The 14,631-nt window shown below is 48.3% G+C and overlaps 1 protein-coding gene across 3 annotated transcripts; it reads right to left on the bottom strand.

Annotated features, from left to right (window-relative positions):
* Window positions 1-583: 583 nt before the first annotated feature.
* Window positions 584-13,214, bottom strand: LOC112674356 (butyrophilin subfamily 2 member A2-like). 3 transcript variants are annotated; one of them, XM_035710610.2, is made up of 7 exons: window positions 12,704-13,210; window positions 11,613-11,960; window positions 6,388-6,669; window positions 4,852-5,052; window positions 4,431-4,451; window positions 4,309-4,335; window positions 584-2,786 (listed from the first exon to the last, which is right to left on the bottom strand). In XM_035710610.2, exons 1-7 carry the CDS (start codon window positions 12,786-12,788, stop codon window positions 2,167-2,169), a joined length of 1,584 nt encoding a protein of 527 aa, XP_035566503.2. In that variant the 5' UTR covers window positions 12,789-13,210; the 3' UTR covers window positions 584-2,166. The 3 variants fall into 3 exon arrangements, with proteins under 3 accessions (XP_035566503.2, XP_035566504.2, XP_035566505.1); XM_035710611.2 differs by lacking the exon at window positions 4,431-4,451 and having other exon boundaries at window positions 12,704-13,214; XM_035710612.2 differs by lacking the exon at window positions 6,388-6,669 and having other exon boundaries at window positions 12,704-13,208.
* Between the last annotated feature and the right edge of the window lie 1,417 nt (window positions 13,215-14,631).

Raw genomic sequence — 14,631 nt, 5'->3', positions numbered from 1 at the left:
CGCAGGGAAGGGGAGGGACTCCATTGTTAGGGAGGCTCCATTTCCCTTCTCTCTGCAAGGCCCAATTTACTCATGTTCTGTATTTCCCCTGCACCTGAGTAAACCGAAGAAGCTCTGTTCCCACTCCGAGAGGGAGACATGAAAGTTCATCATTCTGAGTTTCTTCCTAGGCCCCCATACACCTGGTAACATGTAAGAGGAACCAGATCCTGAGCATGTTCCAGAACATAAGCTTCCAACAAACCTCGGTTTTCACTGGTGCCAACCCCCTACCTCCATGATTTATGGAATTACGCTTGACACCTTTGATTGAACCCTACCTTGCATTCCTTAAGGAACATATGCCCCTTTCCAGTATAAACCCCTAACTCCAAGTGAGGAGGAAACTCACTTCTCTGAGTCTCCAAGACACTCCCATCTGCTATACTCTATCACTAATCCTAGTCAATAAACTCCGCTCTTGCTTTTTCCTGGCTCACATTTGATTTCTATCCCACTCAAAGCCCAGGACCCTCTTGGTGGGTCCTGCAGAAACCCCGCTGGGTCTTTGGGCCTGCCCTACCCACTGCTTCTCTGACTCTACTTTTTTTTTTTAAGATTTTATTTATTTGAGAGAGAGAGAGAGAGAGTGAGCACAAGCAGGGGAAGGGAGGAAGCAGACTCCCCACTGAGCATGGGGCCCCACATGGAGCTTGATCCCAGGACCCTGAGATCATGACCTGAGCTGAAGGTAGAAGCTTAACCAACTAAGCCACCTGGGAACCCCTAGCCTACTTTTTACAACTGGATTACTACTATTTAAGCCCTCACTTTAGATACCTGACTTGGTTCCAGGATCCTCTATCCTGGTTCTCAACATATGATTTGAAGATTTCTGGCAAGGTGGGGGGATCCCCTGTTATACTTTCAAGGAGTCTGTAAGGTTGATACTCACTAGTGTACAGTGAAGCATACTAGAGATGACATGGCCTGTGATACCTCAACACTAAGGACAGACGTACCTGTGAGGGTCTAGCCCATCTTTTAGTGAAAGCCAGATATTAGATTTGTGAAAACCTTAAAGAATGCTACATTTCTCAATAAAATCTATTTTACTTTAGAAACAAGTTATTTTTCATAACACATTTTTATATTAACTTATAATGGGTTTATTATTGCTATTTTAATATAAATTGCAAATACATTTTTTATATGTCTCAGTTTCCATCTTCAATGCCATAAATATTGGCAGATATAACCCAGCTGAGCAAAAGCTCTTTGAGGCCCTCAATAATTTTTTTAATTTTTGTTTATTTTTAAGGTTTTATTTATTTAGTGAGAGAGTGGGGGAAGGGCAGAAGGAGAGGGAGAGAGGGAATCTCAAGCAGACTTCTCACTAAGCACAGAGACAAGGGGCTGGATCTCAGGGCCCTGAGATCATAACCTGGGTTGAAATCAAGTGTCCCACGTTCAACTGACTGCACCACTCAAGAGACCCTCTCCATAATTGTTAATGTTTAAAGGCAGCCTGAGGTCAGCTGCTTTTCCCACTGAACCTGAACCTGGGGACCTGCCAAGTTGGGGGTACTCACCTGCTCAGGTGGGACCATAAACCTTAGGCCATACTCAGGAACTGAGTATTGACTTCTAGGCTATTGAGGGGAGACCTGAGCCAGGCTGAGATGTGTCTTTATCCTCATCCTCCTTTAGCTTGGAGGCCAGGAGAGTTGTGCTGTGTGGTCTGGAGATGCCAAGGGAGGGGTGGGAACAGACGACCAGCTCCAGAGCTCCCTCAGCTACCACAGCAAGGCTCAGAGCACCCACACCCTAGGTCCCCATGCACCCCCTGGCTGGCTTCCTTTATGCCTGACCTCCACATGTGGCTTTCCTCCCCTGGCAGCCTGGTGTGTTCAGCTGCCTTCACCCTGAGTCACTCTGATCTGAAAACCTGTCACTTTCTCACACGTTCCTCTTGGGTGTGAGCCATGTGGTGGCCCTTCTTGGAACTGGCCCCTACCCCACGATACCAGCAAATGAGTTCCTAAAGCAGCAGCCTAATGAGGGGCTGGGCCTGAAAAGAGTGTGAAAGGAGCTTCCGGAGGAGGTTCTCTCAGGTGCCCAGAGGGAAGAAGGGCCCATTTCCTTCCAGGGGTGCTGTGCGTTGGTGGCAGGAGGGCCAGGGCTTCTCTACTTGGGTCTGAGGCCAGGGAACTGATGGTGGCTGCGATGGGGCCCCGTCCTGTGGAGGATCAGGCCGCCCTCAGGCACCGTGACCCCCCGGGCCCCAGTGAAGGCTGGACAGATGAGGAGCAGGCTATCATCAGACCCCAGCCTGAAGAAAGGCTTCAGGGGCCCAGAAAAGGGTGACCGGGGACATGTGTAGATATGTGATCTGTCCCTCATGTTGTAGAAGGAGATATCTCCAGCTTCATAGTCCAGAAAGATGCCCACTCGGCGAAGACGCTCTTTCACGGGGAGAATCTTCTCGGGGGAAGACAGGGCCCGGTACTGGTTTCCAAACATCTCCAGGGTCCAGAAGCCATTCTGAGGAACCAACAGGGCCTCCCCTTTCCGCTCAACGCTGTCTCTACAAACCCCCACGGCCCACACCATCACATTTTCCACCTCCACCTCCCAGTAATGCCTCCCCGAGGAGAAGCTGTCCAGGCCTAGGACACAAGGCCGGCAGTCAAATCTCTCCAGGTTGTCAGGGACACTCTGCCTGGAGGGGCCTCGTCTCACTCCTCTTCTGTCCTCTGTCAGGAAGAGCTCAGGATGAGCAGTGTCGGGGTCAAGCACCACATCAGCTGCAGAGGAAGTGTCAGCGTGAGGCCTGGGGTCTCAAGAGATGGGCTATCCCTGTGCTCCAGAGAGGTCCCAGGAATGTGGTGGGAGATCCCTGTGTGGCCGCCTTTTCCATGGAGGCCCCTAGGTCCCAATTCCGAGGCAGCTAGCTCACAGAATCCGGGAGGTGACACTTCTCCCTCCTGTGTGACAGGGGCCTGGCCCCAGGGAGAGGACAATCAGGGCTCTAAAAAAATATGGGAAGGGAACACCTGGTGGTTCAGTAGTTAAGCATCTGCCTTTGGCTTAGGTTGTGATCCTGGGGTCCCAGGTCGTCAGATTGGATAGAGCTCTGAATGTGGCTCCCCACAGGGAGCCTGCTTCTCCCTCTGCCTGTATCTCTGCTTCTCTGTGTCTTTCATGAATAGATAAAATCTTTAAAAAAAAATGCAGGAAGTTTAACGAATGGAAATTAATGGCTCCCAGTTTTGCTCCACATTCTTAGGTCAGCCCCCTTTTCTATTCAAGACATGGGCGGGGCAGGGACTCTCTTGAGTGAAGGAATTTTACAACCTGGCTTAAACCAGAAAAGAGGCCCATCCTGCCCCCTCTCCCAGTGAAGCAGTGAATGCCATTTTCTCTCTGCAGATTCCCAGGTAGTGAAAAGTCCTTTCGTTGATTCTCTGTACGGCACCAGTTTAACCAGGTAACAACAGATTTCAGTGACTCACAAGAGCACCCCACACAGGGGACAAAGGGAGGGTGATGTCTCCACAAGCCAACCTGCTTCTGCTTTAGCAACATGGGTCTGCAGCCTCTGTCTCTGACTTCTCTGGATGTGGGAAATGCTGCATATCCCTGACATTCTGCAGATTCCGCCCCTATAGGTATTTCTCAGCTGATCTACATTCTTACTGTGTTAACGTGATTTGTTGATATGTCTGACTCTGGCAGTTTTGAAATTCACCTACAAAGGAAAGGTGCAAGTACGATGGTATCTGGTAGAACCAGGATTCCTCAGTGCTTTTGAGCAGAAGGGGAGAAATCATAAGATGCAAAGCACTCTCTAGGATGGGGCCTTTGGATCCTATGCTCTCCACTGTGCTCAACCCTTGCTCCCATCAGAGGCCATACACAGAGCATCAGTGTTCCCATGGAGCAGGAAGGCATTCTGGTTCCCCAAGCAGCCACCCTTACAGGGGGCGTGAGGAAGCTTATTGCTTTTCCAACACATGGTTCTCCAACCCTGCGGAATCTATACCATCTTCCAAAGTAATCCAGGATTCAAAGAGTAACAACTAGTAAAATGTAACCTATGGGGTGGTCCATTATGTATGGTAAATGTCTGGTAAGCATAGATCAAATTATTCTAAACAAGAGGACAGTGGGAAGTAAGCCACAGCATCCTTCAGGAGCTGTGGGAATTCCCTAATGGCAGAGTGGACCAGCTGGTGAAGGGACCCCCCTGTTTGTGACCTCTAATGTGCCCTGTTGGCTGGCCTGGGGGCAGGGCTTGAAGCCTGAGGGCATGTCCAGGGTGCTCACCAGCATGTAGCAGGGATCGTCTCCAGTCTGCAAGGGGAACAGAGATGTGAGCTGCAGGAGCCAGTGAGTAGCCCAGCAGAGTACAGAATAGCATGGGCTACCCCCGGGCATGGCACACTTACGCAATTCTTCTTGAAGTTGCTCTGAAAAAAGAAACAGAAGCCAACTAATGTCCTCGACAGAAGAAATAAGAGAATTGGGGTTTGCAGTAAACAATGGGCCCTTTGTGAGCACCCCTCCTCCCCTGCCTTTCCCTACGGAGCTGTCAAGATTCCAGAAACCATCTGTGAGCCAGTGGCAGTATTATCAGTACTTACTAGGTTTGCTTTTGTTAGATGCTCTGGGGCTGCACACAGGTGAGGGCCCAGTGTCTGCAGGAGGCAGCAGGCAAGCCAGTAGGGTCAGTCCCCAGATGCCACTGTCCCCAGTCCCTGGCTGTGGCCTCTATTCATTCCCAACTCTGCACCCCCACCCCCACCCCCAGGCTTCCAGCTGTCAGAGCTGTGTCCCTGTGTGGCCGTAACCTGTCCTCCCATCTTTTACCTCGGATTTGACGTTCTTTCTCTTTTTCCACTTGTTCTTTCTCCGGTTCCTCACATGCAACTTCTTTCGCTTCATTTTCGACCTCTTTTCCCCTGTGGAGTTTCCTGACGAGACAGATGCTTCCAGCGGAGAAGAGGAGCAGAGAAGGCAAGACAGCAGCTAGGCTCACCATCCAGGGGAATGTGCTGGGAACAAAGGACTCTGAACAGGGAGCCAGAAAGGTCCCACTTAGAAGAAGGACAAGATGGACAAGATGCACATGGAAAGAGCTTCCTGGGGTCTCTACTCTGCCAGAAACCCCACAGAGGAGGTGCCTGGGGGGCTCAGTTGGTTAAGTGTCTGTCTTTGGTTCAAGTCATGATCCCATGGTCCCATTGAACTACCACAGCCGCCACCTGGCACAAGCTGCCATCCCTCCTTGCCTGAAATATTGCAGGCAATATCATCCCTACCCCTGCTTCTGTCCTCAGCTATCAGCCTAAGTGCCATCATGTTACTTCTCTGCTCCAAGCCTTGTAGTGTTTCCTATCACGCTCAGACTAACTCACTGCCTGTCCACCAGCCACACCTGCCTCTTGGGGTTCCTTGAAGCTGCCAGAGGAGCTACCTACCCATCCCTCCTCCAGGCTCTAAGCTCCAGGCTCTAAGCTCCATACTCCTGCCTCAGGCCCTTTCCATGTGCTGTTTCTGCTAACGGCGTTGCTTGGTTCAAATATCTGCACAGCTCATGCTTTACTTGCCCAAATGGCATCTTTTCAGTGAAGACTTCACTGACCATCCTATTTATAATGACAACTCCCTCATCCCCCAGCATGCCCTGTCCCCTCCCCCAATTAATTTCTTCTATAGTACTTATCACCATCTGATACAATCTGCAGTTTCATTATTTCACCTATTGCTCTCTGCCACTCTAGAATGTTAGCTCCATGACAGTAGGGATCTTTATGTATTTTGTTCATTGATTTATCTTTGGTCTTTAGAACAGTGCCTTGAACATAGGTAATACTTGTTATGTATTTGTTGAATGTATTCGTGCATGTCTGTAGTTAGAGAATCCCACCCACCGACCCCTACCTTAAGAAATTCCATGGGCGGGAAGGGAGAGACTCAGCAGGCAGCACCTCTGGGCGTAGCCACTTGCTCAGGCCACTCCACATTTACGATTGTCCTAAATATTTAAAAATTGCTGCAACGGGGCACCTGGCTGGCTCAGGAAGAAGAGTGTGTGACTCTTGATCTGGGGGTGTTATAAGTTCGAGCCCCACGCTGGGTGTAGAACTTAAATAAATAAATAAAATTAAAAAAAAATTCCTACAGGATAAGAACCGTGACAGAGAAAAGACAATCAGAGAAGACTTTGATTTTGCCCTTGAGAAAAGACAAGGGGAGAGGTCTCGCCTTAGCTGCAGCTGCCAGCTATTCAGGGCTTAGGACCCTTCCACCCCACGCCTCTACCTACCCATCCCTCCTCCAGGCTCTAATATGTCTGAAGATCCTGCCTCCATGTGATGAGCCTCCAGAGGGCAGGGAACTAACCTGGGATGAAAATCACAGTTTCCCTCTCCTGGCCAAGCAGGGTGTTGTTGACAGAGCAGGATGCGTTCCTCACAGAGAAGTCCATGATGATCACAGCCATGCTGACCATGAAGAGGCCATTCGCATCCACAGTGTGAGCCTCCTCCAGGGCTGGCATGATCTCCCCATAAGGGTCCCTCCACGTGGCATGGGGCTCTGGGTACCACCCTATGGATGTGCACTCCAGCCGGATGCCTCCATCCTCGTGGCCCTTCATTTCAATGAGGGGCTTAGAGCCCAGGCCTGGGGACAGAGACCAGGGAACAGCTAAAAAGGCAATGGTGTCTTAGCCTGAGTGTCTTAGATCAGCTCTCAACAGGGAATGCTAAGGGGAAGAGGAAGACAGCAAGTCACCAGTGGCCACCAAAGCTGGTTATGGGTATTCTACACATTCCCACAGTAGCCCTTCTGTGAGGCGGGGAGAGATAGAGGAGAGGAAGGAAGGAAAAAGACCCTGATCGGGGATAACATCAGGAGACCAGTGTGCCAATAAATCACAAGATCTCTGAGGACAGGATGACATGGCACTTCGCTTTGGGCTCTGACCCCATCACAGTGGCACACCTCCATCTGTCTCATACTAATTGTTTGTCGATTGCTTCATTCAGTCAGAGAATATAGTTTTCTCCCTTCTGGGTGAGTGTGTCCACTCTGACCTGAAACAGGCCAGTTGAGGATTTCTCTTTCTGTCCTGGGAGGACTGCTCAGTCTTGGTGGTCTCCTGAGGCTCTGGAGTCACAGGAGAAGGATAGAAGCCTGTCAGGCCAGCAGAATCTTAGGAAACTTTCTGACCTCAAGAGATTGTCCCTTCTCTCCTGGCTCAGGGCTTCCCAGGACCACAGGTCATCAGGAGTGGCAGGTTTTTAGGAGAATGGACAGAACTAGAATGCTGAACCAACCCTTACCCCAATTCAGAGATGATTACCTCTCGGGGGGCCCTGTCAGCCAGGGGATTTCCTCTACAACATCTACCTATTAGAAAGATCTGGGTGCTCCTGGGATCCTCAAGCTAACAGTATCATCTCCTCGACGTCAGCAGAACATCACAAAAAATTCTGACTCTGAGCTCTTCCCAACTTATTGTCTTTAAAAGAATCTCTAAAAAGGGGCACCGGGGCAGCTTAGTTGGTTTAGCATCTGCCTTTGGCTTGAGTCATGACATAATCTCAGGCTTCTGGGATTAAGCCCCATGTCAGGCTCTCTGCTCACCAGAGTCTGGCTTTGCCTGTTTGTGCTCTCTGTCAATAAATAAGTAAGATCTTAAAAATAATAAAAGCAAAATGTTTAAAAAAATAAGAGTCTCTAATAAAAGAGAATACTGGTACAAGACCTGCAAGTGCACAGTCCTAAGAAACTTCTTTAGCCAGGGGTCTTGCAGTCACCAAAGTCTTAAATTAAATTAAATTAAATTAAATTAAATTAAATTAAATTAAATTTTAGAACAGCTCAGCAAAATAAAATTCCTGTTTATTGTTGGATAATATTGTTTCATCCACACTTTTTTTTTAAGATTTTATTTATTGGGGCTCCTGTGTGGCACAGTCAGTAAAGTGACCGACTCTTGATTTTGGCTCAGATCATGATCTCAGGGTGCTGAGATCGAACCCTTGTCTGCCTCTACTTCGGGCTCAGCTCTACACTTAGCATGGAATCTTCTTGTCTCTCTCCCTCTATACTCTATACTCTCTCTCCCTCTATACTCTCTCACTCTTTCTTGCTCTCTCTTGAATAAATACATAATCTTTTAAAAAATAAGGATTTTCTTTATTTATTTGAGAGAGACAGGCAGAGCAAGCACAAGTGGGAGGGAGGGTGAGAGGGTGAGGGAAAAGCTGACTTCCTGCTGAGCAGAGATCCCTGCGCTGCCCCCCACCCCATTAGATGCTCAATCCCAGGACCCTGAGATGACCTGAGCCGAAGGCAGATGCTTGACAGACTGACCATAGGCACCTCATATTCAAATATCTTTTTTTTTTTTTCCAAATGTCTTTTAAGTAATTTCTTTGTTGGAGAAGAAATGGGTAGGAAATATCAGAAAGGGAGACAGAACATAAAGACTCCTAACTCTGGGAAACAAACTAGGGGTGGTGGAAGGGGAGGAGGGCGGGGGGTGGGGGTGAATGGGTGACGGGCACTGAGTGGGGCACTTGATGGGATGAGCACTGGCTGTTATTCTGTATGTTGGCAAATTGAACACCAATAAAAAATAAATTTATTATAAAAAAAGTAATTCCTTTGTTAAGGCAATTCAAAAAATTAAAAGACAAAATTAAAGCAATCATGTAAGTCTCAGCTACCTGCTCCATCTTATTTTTGCCAAGAAGAAATAAGCCAAAAATAAAAAAACCTGAAAGACTGGCACAGAAACTCTAAAGTGTGAGAAGATTTAAAAGAATTTGGCAAGCTGGAAATAAATTCTACATAATGAGGTTCCATGGGGTTCAGCCAGGGCAAGATTGAGACAGTAGACATAAGGACAAAATCAGCCAGCCAGTCAACCGACCAAACAAAAAACGGATAAACAATTCTACAACTCAGCTCAGAGTGGGGCAGGCCAGACCTGAGTCATGCTCACAGGAAAGAATAGAGGTTTCCTGTTACATACAAATCATCCTACTCAGCTGTGCAGTGTTGCTGTGAAGAATCAGGCCACCAGGGTTGAGAAATCCTCCTGCCACAACATTTTCTATTCATCCCATAGAAGGTTGCACTTCTAAGTGACAAAGATGGGGTCTCCTGGGGAGGCCACACTGTCCCCTAAGCCTTCCTTCCATTGGTCTAATTGACTGAAATGCCATTGATTTATGTGTATCTTAAAGGCTCTTCCAGCCTTCAAATGTTCCTTTTAAAGTATAATACACTGGCCCTGAGAGAGGTCATGCCTTAAAACCATTATTAATAAACTCTGGGACATGCCACTTCTCCCCTACAGCCTTGCCAAACTCCTACTGATTACATTGTCACTAGTTCTCCTAGGGGGCCAGCAGGCTTGGCACTGGAACACGCTTTAATAAAATCATCTGGACGCGTCAGTCATTCTCATATGATTAGGATTTGGGGAAAGGGGAGAAAAAACAAAATTAATATCTATTGAGACAAGGGATGTCCATATGCCCTCCCCCATGTGGTTACTGACAGGGGCTCTTCTCACTCTCAATGTCAGAGGGTTCAAATGACGAAGTATATGGTCCACTATCTGGCCCCCAGACTCCTAGCACTGGGCCAGATGGGACTTCCCATTGGTTCCTCTGGGGGAGCCCCCAGAGAGGTACAAATCTCTCCCTGACTTTGCTCCAATTGTGGTCATTTGCCATCCTTTCAGTGAAGATATTCCCCTCACTCCCCCTTGGACTCTCAATCCCTTCTCTGCTTTTTTCCACAGTACTCACCACCATCTAAGATACAGTTTAATTCAGTAGTTTATTGATGGGCTCTCTGTACTCTCTAGAACTCGGGCTCCATGAAGTCAGGAACCTTCCTGTATTTTGTTCACTACTTTGTCTTCAGTTACTTGGAACAGTAACTTGAATATAGGGGCTTGTTAATAACGGATTTGTTCAATGAACTTATGAATGTCTGTCATGTGAGGGAGCCCAAAGACAAATTTCCCCACTCTGCCTTTTTTTGTTTTGCCCTTTTTAAATGTGTTTATTGAAAATTTAAAAAATATATATGTGGCTCACATTTGTGGCATATATTTTATTGCTAGTGAATTGTTTTGCTTTAGATGAACCACCATGCATCATTCTGATTGCCTCCAAAGTCTTGATGGTTTAAACTGACTCTGAAAGTTTGATATCAGCAATGTATTTGTTTTTCACTCATTCATTTTACAACTATTTATTAAGTATCTACTAGGTGTCAAGCAACTTGCTAGATGCTAGAGATAAAGTGGTGAATAACTGCTATTGTTAGATCCTGATTGGTTCTGGTTATGATTAGGACAATAAAGCTTAAGAAAAAAAAAAAAGTCCAAAGGGGCACCTGGGTGGCTCAGTTGGTTGAGTGAGTATCTGTCCTGGGCTCAGGCCCTGATCCAGGGGTGCTGGGATGGAGCTCCACATTGGGCTCCCTGCTCACTGGGGAGTCTGCTTCTCTCTCTGCCTCTCCCCCACCCATCACTCATGTTCTGCTACTCTCTCAAATAAATAAAAACTTTAGGAAAAAATTTTTAAAAAGAAGAAATCGATTGAAAATCAATGAGAAACACTAGTCTTTGAACTTAATGAAAAACATATGGATCATATACTATTGGTAAGAGTGTATATTAGCATGAACATTTTGGAAAATAAATTTGTAGTATCTATTACAGAGGAAGAAGAGAAATACTTCTCATAATACAACACTTCTAGGAACATGCTTCAGTTGGGGATTTTGAGAGGGATTTTGTTATGAATTATACCCCCCCCCCCCCCCGCATTCACATGTTGGAGTTCTAACCTCCAATACCTTTGGATGTGAAGAAGAGATCAGTAGGTACAGAGAAAGATACCAGGCTTGTGTCCACACAGAGGAAAGGCCATGTGAGGACACAGCCAGAAGGTGACCATCTGCAAGCCACGGAGAGAGGCCTCAAAAGCCAAACCTGTGGGCAGCCTATCATGGTCACATGGGTTATTGTTCATAGTTCCGGAATCTGTATATTAACTTTTTTAATAAGGATTTTATTTATTTATTCATGAGAGACACAGAAAGAGAGACAGAAACACAGGCAGAGGGAGAAGCAGGCTCCATGCAAGGAGCCCAATGTGGGACTTGATCCCAGGCCCTGAGCCAAAGGCAGACGCTCAACCGCTGAGCCACCCAGGTATCCCTATATTAATGTTTTATAAGTTTTTCTGGATGTGTATTATATATCACAATAAAAATATCCAATTAATTATAAAACGAGTTGCTGGGAAAAACCCTTAGAGATCTCTTAGTAGGCATAAGAATTATCTGTGGGAGTTAAACCTTCACTCTGGCTCAAGGCTACAGTGGAGTTCTGCATATGCTTCTCAGGAACTGACGCCCACACTGAAGCAAGGCAAACCCACTCATTTGGTCCTTGGGCCAGAAGAAGCTACCTTCCTGTTTAAAGGGGATGCTAGGCAAAAATCTGCTGGGCTGCAATGGTCCTGAGGTTGGGAGAGAAACTCTTCCTAAGGGTCACACTGAAAAAAACTGAGCAAAACGAAATGACGCACTTGCCACCATCAGGTGCATAACAGCCTCATCATAGGATCTGCCTTCTTGGAAGTAACAGTGGTAGATGCCGTTGTCATGGGCTGTGACATTGTGTATGATGAGTGCCACGCTCCCCTTGTTGATATGTTCGCTCACAAAGGTGGTTCTTCCTTGATACTCCTCCATCTGCTCCTCTGTTCTCTCCCGCCCAGCCTTATACACGAGCACCGCCAGGGAGAACTGAGATCGGAACCAGCGCACCTCCATGTGCTCTGCATCCTTCTCGGGTGACAGGTGGCAGTGAAACTTGGTGTTTTCTCCCGCCATGGCCAGGACTGCATCTGTCGGCCCCACAACAGTAAACTGGGCTGTTCAACAAAGGAGCAGAACAAGGCATGGCCATCAGATATCAAAGGCAGGAAAGGCAGTGGTTATTCCAGGGGACAGATGTATTCTTTCTAGAGCCACAGGGGCTTCCTGAGCTGAGCCAGTCAGTGTGGTTGGTTGGCAGTGACAGATGCCTGGTGGGGGATCCACTGAGGTTGTGAATACTTATTAAGAAGCACACACTGAGCACTGTGCCAGCAGACCCTGTGCTTACAGAGATTTTTCCCCTATTCCCAATGTAACACAATGCCTGGAGTCTAGGATAAACTTGATCTGTCCATTGTGGTAGCCACTAAGTCCCCACTGGAACGTACTTTAAATGAAAAGTACACACACACACATTTTAAAATGTTAGAATAAAAAATGTGAAATATCTCACTGTTAATAATATCTTACATTAATTAAAAGTTTACATACCAATATTCTGGTTATTTGGGATTAAAAAACATGCATCATTAAAACTTTTTTCATCTGTCCCTTTTTACTATTTTAAATGTAGCTACCCAAGCACTTAAAATTGTACGGGCAGCTGGCCTTTGGGCCCTGCCTGTATTTCTATCTGATGGCGATGATGTAAATTCGGTGCACACGAGGGGAGTGAAAGTTGCTTGAACCCCAACCGCAGTACTGATGCATTTTACCTCTCGGCAGACTGAAGTGTTGACCCCCCACCTCCCACTCCCGCCCGGGAAAGCCGACGGGAGCCAGAGGCAGGCGCCCTTACCTGAGAGCAGTGCAGAGCCGCCGAGCATCACGACGAGCAGAAGGGAGCCGGGCGCGGAGAAGCGCAGAGCAGCCGCCCGCTCCATCGGCGAACCCGGAGGGTCACCCGGGGGCGTCTGCGACCCGAGGCCGGGGCGAGGGGACGGTGCGGGGTGCAGACGCAGAGGGATCAGCCACCGAGCCTGGGCACCGCCTCTGATGGATAGCAGACCTTCCTGGGACCCGCCCCGCGATGCTCAGCGCCCCTCCTCTCCCGGCTCCGTAGTCTCCTGACGGACCCGTCAGACATCCCAAGGAATAAGCCAACCACGCGACCATCCGGGAGGCCGTTTTCCGCCCTCCCCGGCTCACTCCTCTGGCCAGAGTTGAGTTTCTTCAGGTGTCACTTGATACTTTTCCATCGCCTCCCCCCACCTTCCACCCCTCCCGGGGATCGCTCAGAGTGATGGCAGGGAAAGCCAGACCCCTCTCCCGGGGACTGCCTTCCCCCGAATCCCCTCCCACCCACCGCCCCAGCCCTGCCCCCGAGGGGCGAGCGCGACCCTCCCTTTCCGACCATCTCGAAATAACTTCTGCGTTATTTCTCCTCTGACGCTCAAATGATTTTCCTGTCGTCCTTCTCCCTAATCTCATAGTCATAATCAGAGAACGATACATCCTGAAAGCGGAGGAAAAAAAACCTTTATTCGCTTCCCACGAGGCGCGGCGTGGGCAGCGGCGGGACCTGGCACAAGCTCCAACTCTATTCTGGCCGCAGAGGCCCAAGAGGTCAATGAAGGGTCTAGAGCCCCGGATTGGCCGGCTGCGGGCCAACCAGCCAATGGTATCCCTAAAGGCATCTTCTCACCAGTCACCAGGCGGAATACACAACAGTGGAAACTCGTACAGCTGCGCGTAGCTTTTGAGATTATCTGGAGTTTTAAAACGTCCTTTTTCTTCTCTCCAGAAGGAAGGGCTAAGCACCAGGAAAGGCGTCAGTGCGTAGACACTGGGGGTGCGGAGGGGGTGAAGGAAACAGAGGCTTTCTTCCTTCCAAAGCCAGAGGACTGTTCCAGGTGCTGGACTTGTGGGGGCCTAGGCTAGTGAAGGAGAGAGAGAGAGAGAGAGAGGAGGGGTAGAGAGAGACACAGAGACAGAGAGGGAGAGAGAAAGAGACAGACAGAGAGAGAGGAGGGGGAGAGGGCGGGAGGGGGAAGAGGAGAGGAGAGAGAGAGATACACAGAGACAAAGAGAGAAAGAGAGAAGAGGGAAGAGAGGGAATGCAGGGAAGAGTAGGGAAATTGATGAAGAAGGAAGCCAGACAGCAGCTGCAGTAGGTAACACCTTATCATTCATTCAAAAACGACTGAGTTTTTGAGATACCAAGGAGAGGATGTGAGATGCGAACATCCCTTTCCTGGAGGAGTTGGCATCTAGTGGAAGATGGCATCCAACAAAGACTTTCTAGTTGGGATTCATGGTCTGCCAGTAGAGGGTCTACACCCACACAGTATTCCCGTCCCATGCCCCACAGACCCCAATCAGGTCACTAGATAGCTTTCTTCTAGAACAATCTTCTCAAGGCACATTTCTTAATATTTCCCCAAGTGCTTAAATGCTTCCTGGAAAGGCCTCCAAATCCCTTCTGGTCCACTTCAGGCCTACACTGGCCTGGTACAGCAGAGCTCACAGTCCTGAGGCCCACACTCCTCACCCACGTGGCTCTCTATTTCTGCCTCTAGAGTCCCATTCTCCCTGAACGATTCTACATGTTCCCCATTTGCCGTGTTCTCAGACTTTCTGGACCCCCAAGGCTCTGGCCATTACTCTGTTCTGTCCTGTGTTATTGCTGTGTAGGTGCCATTATTGTACAACTTCGCAGAGACTGGAGTTTGCACCCCTGGAAGCAGATATTCACACTCTGTGATTCCTCTCTTCCTTAGGGTCAGC

Source organism: Canis lupus, chromosome 35 (assembly GCF_003254725.2).
Source record: "Canis lupus dingo isolate Sandy chromosome 35, ASM325472v2, whole genome shotgun sequence".
NCBI lineage: Eukaryota > Metazoa > Chordata > Mammalia > Carnivora > Canidae > Canis > Canis lupus.
This window is presented reverse-complemented; position numbering and strand designations above follow the sequence as displayed.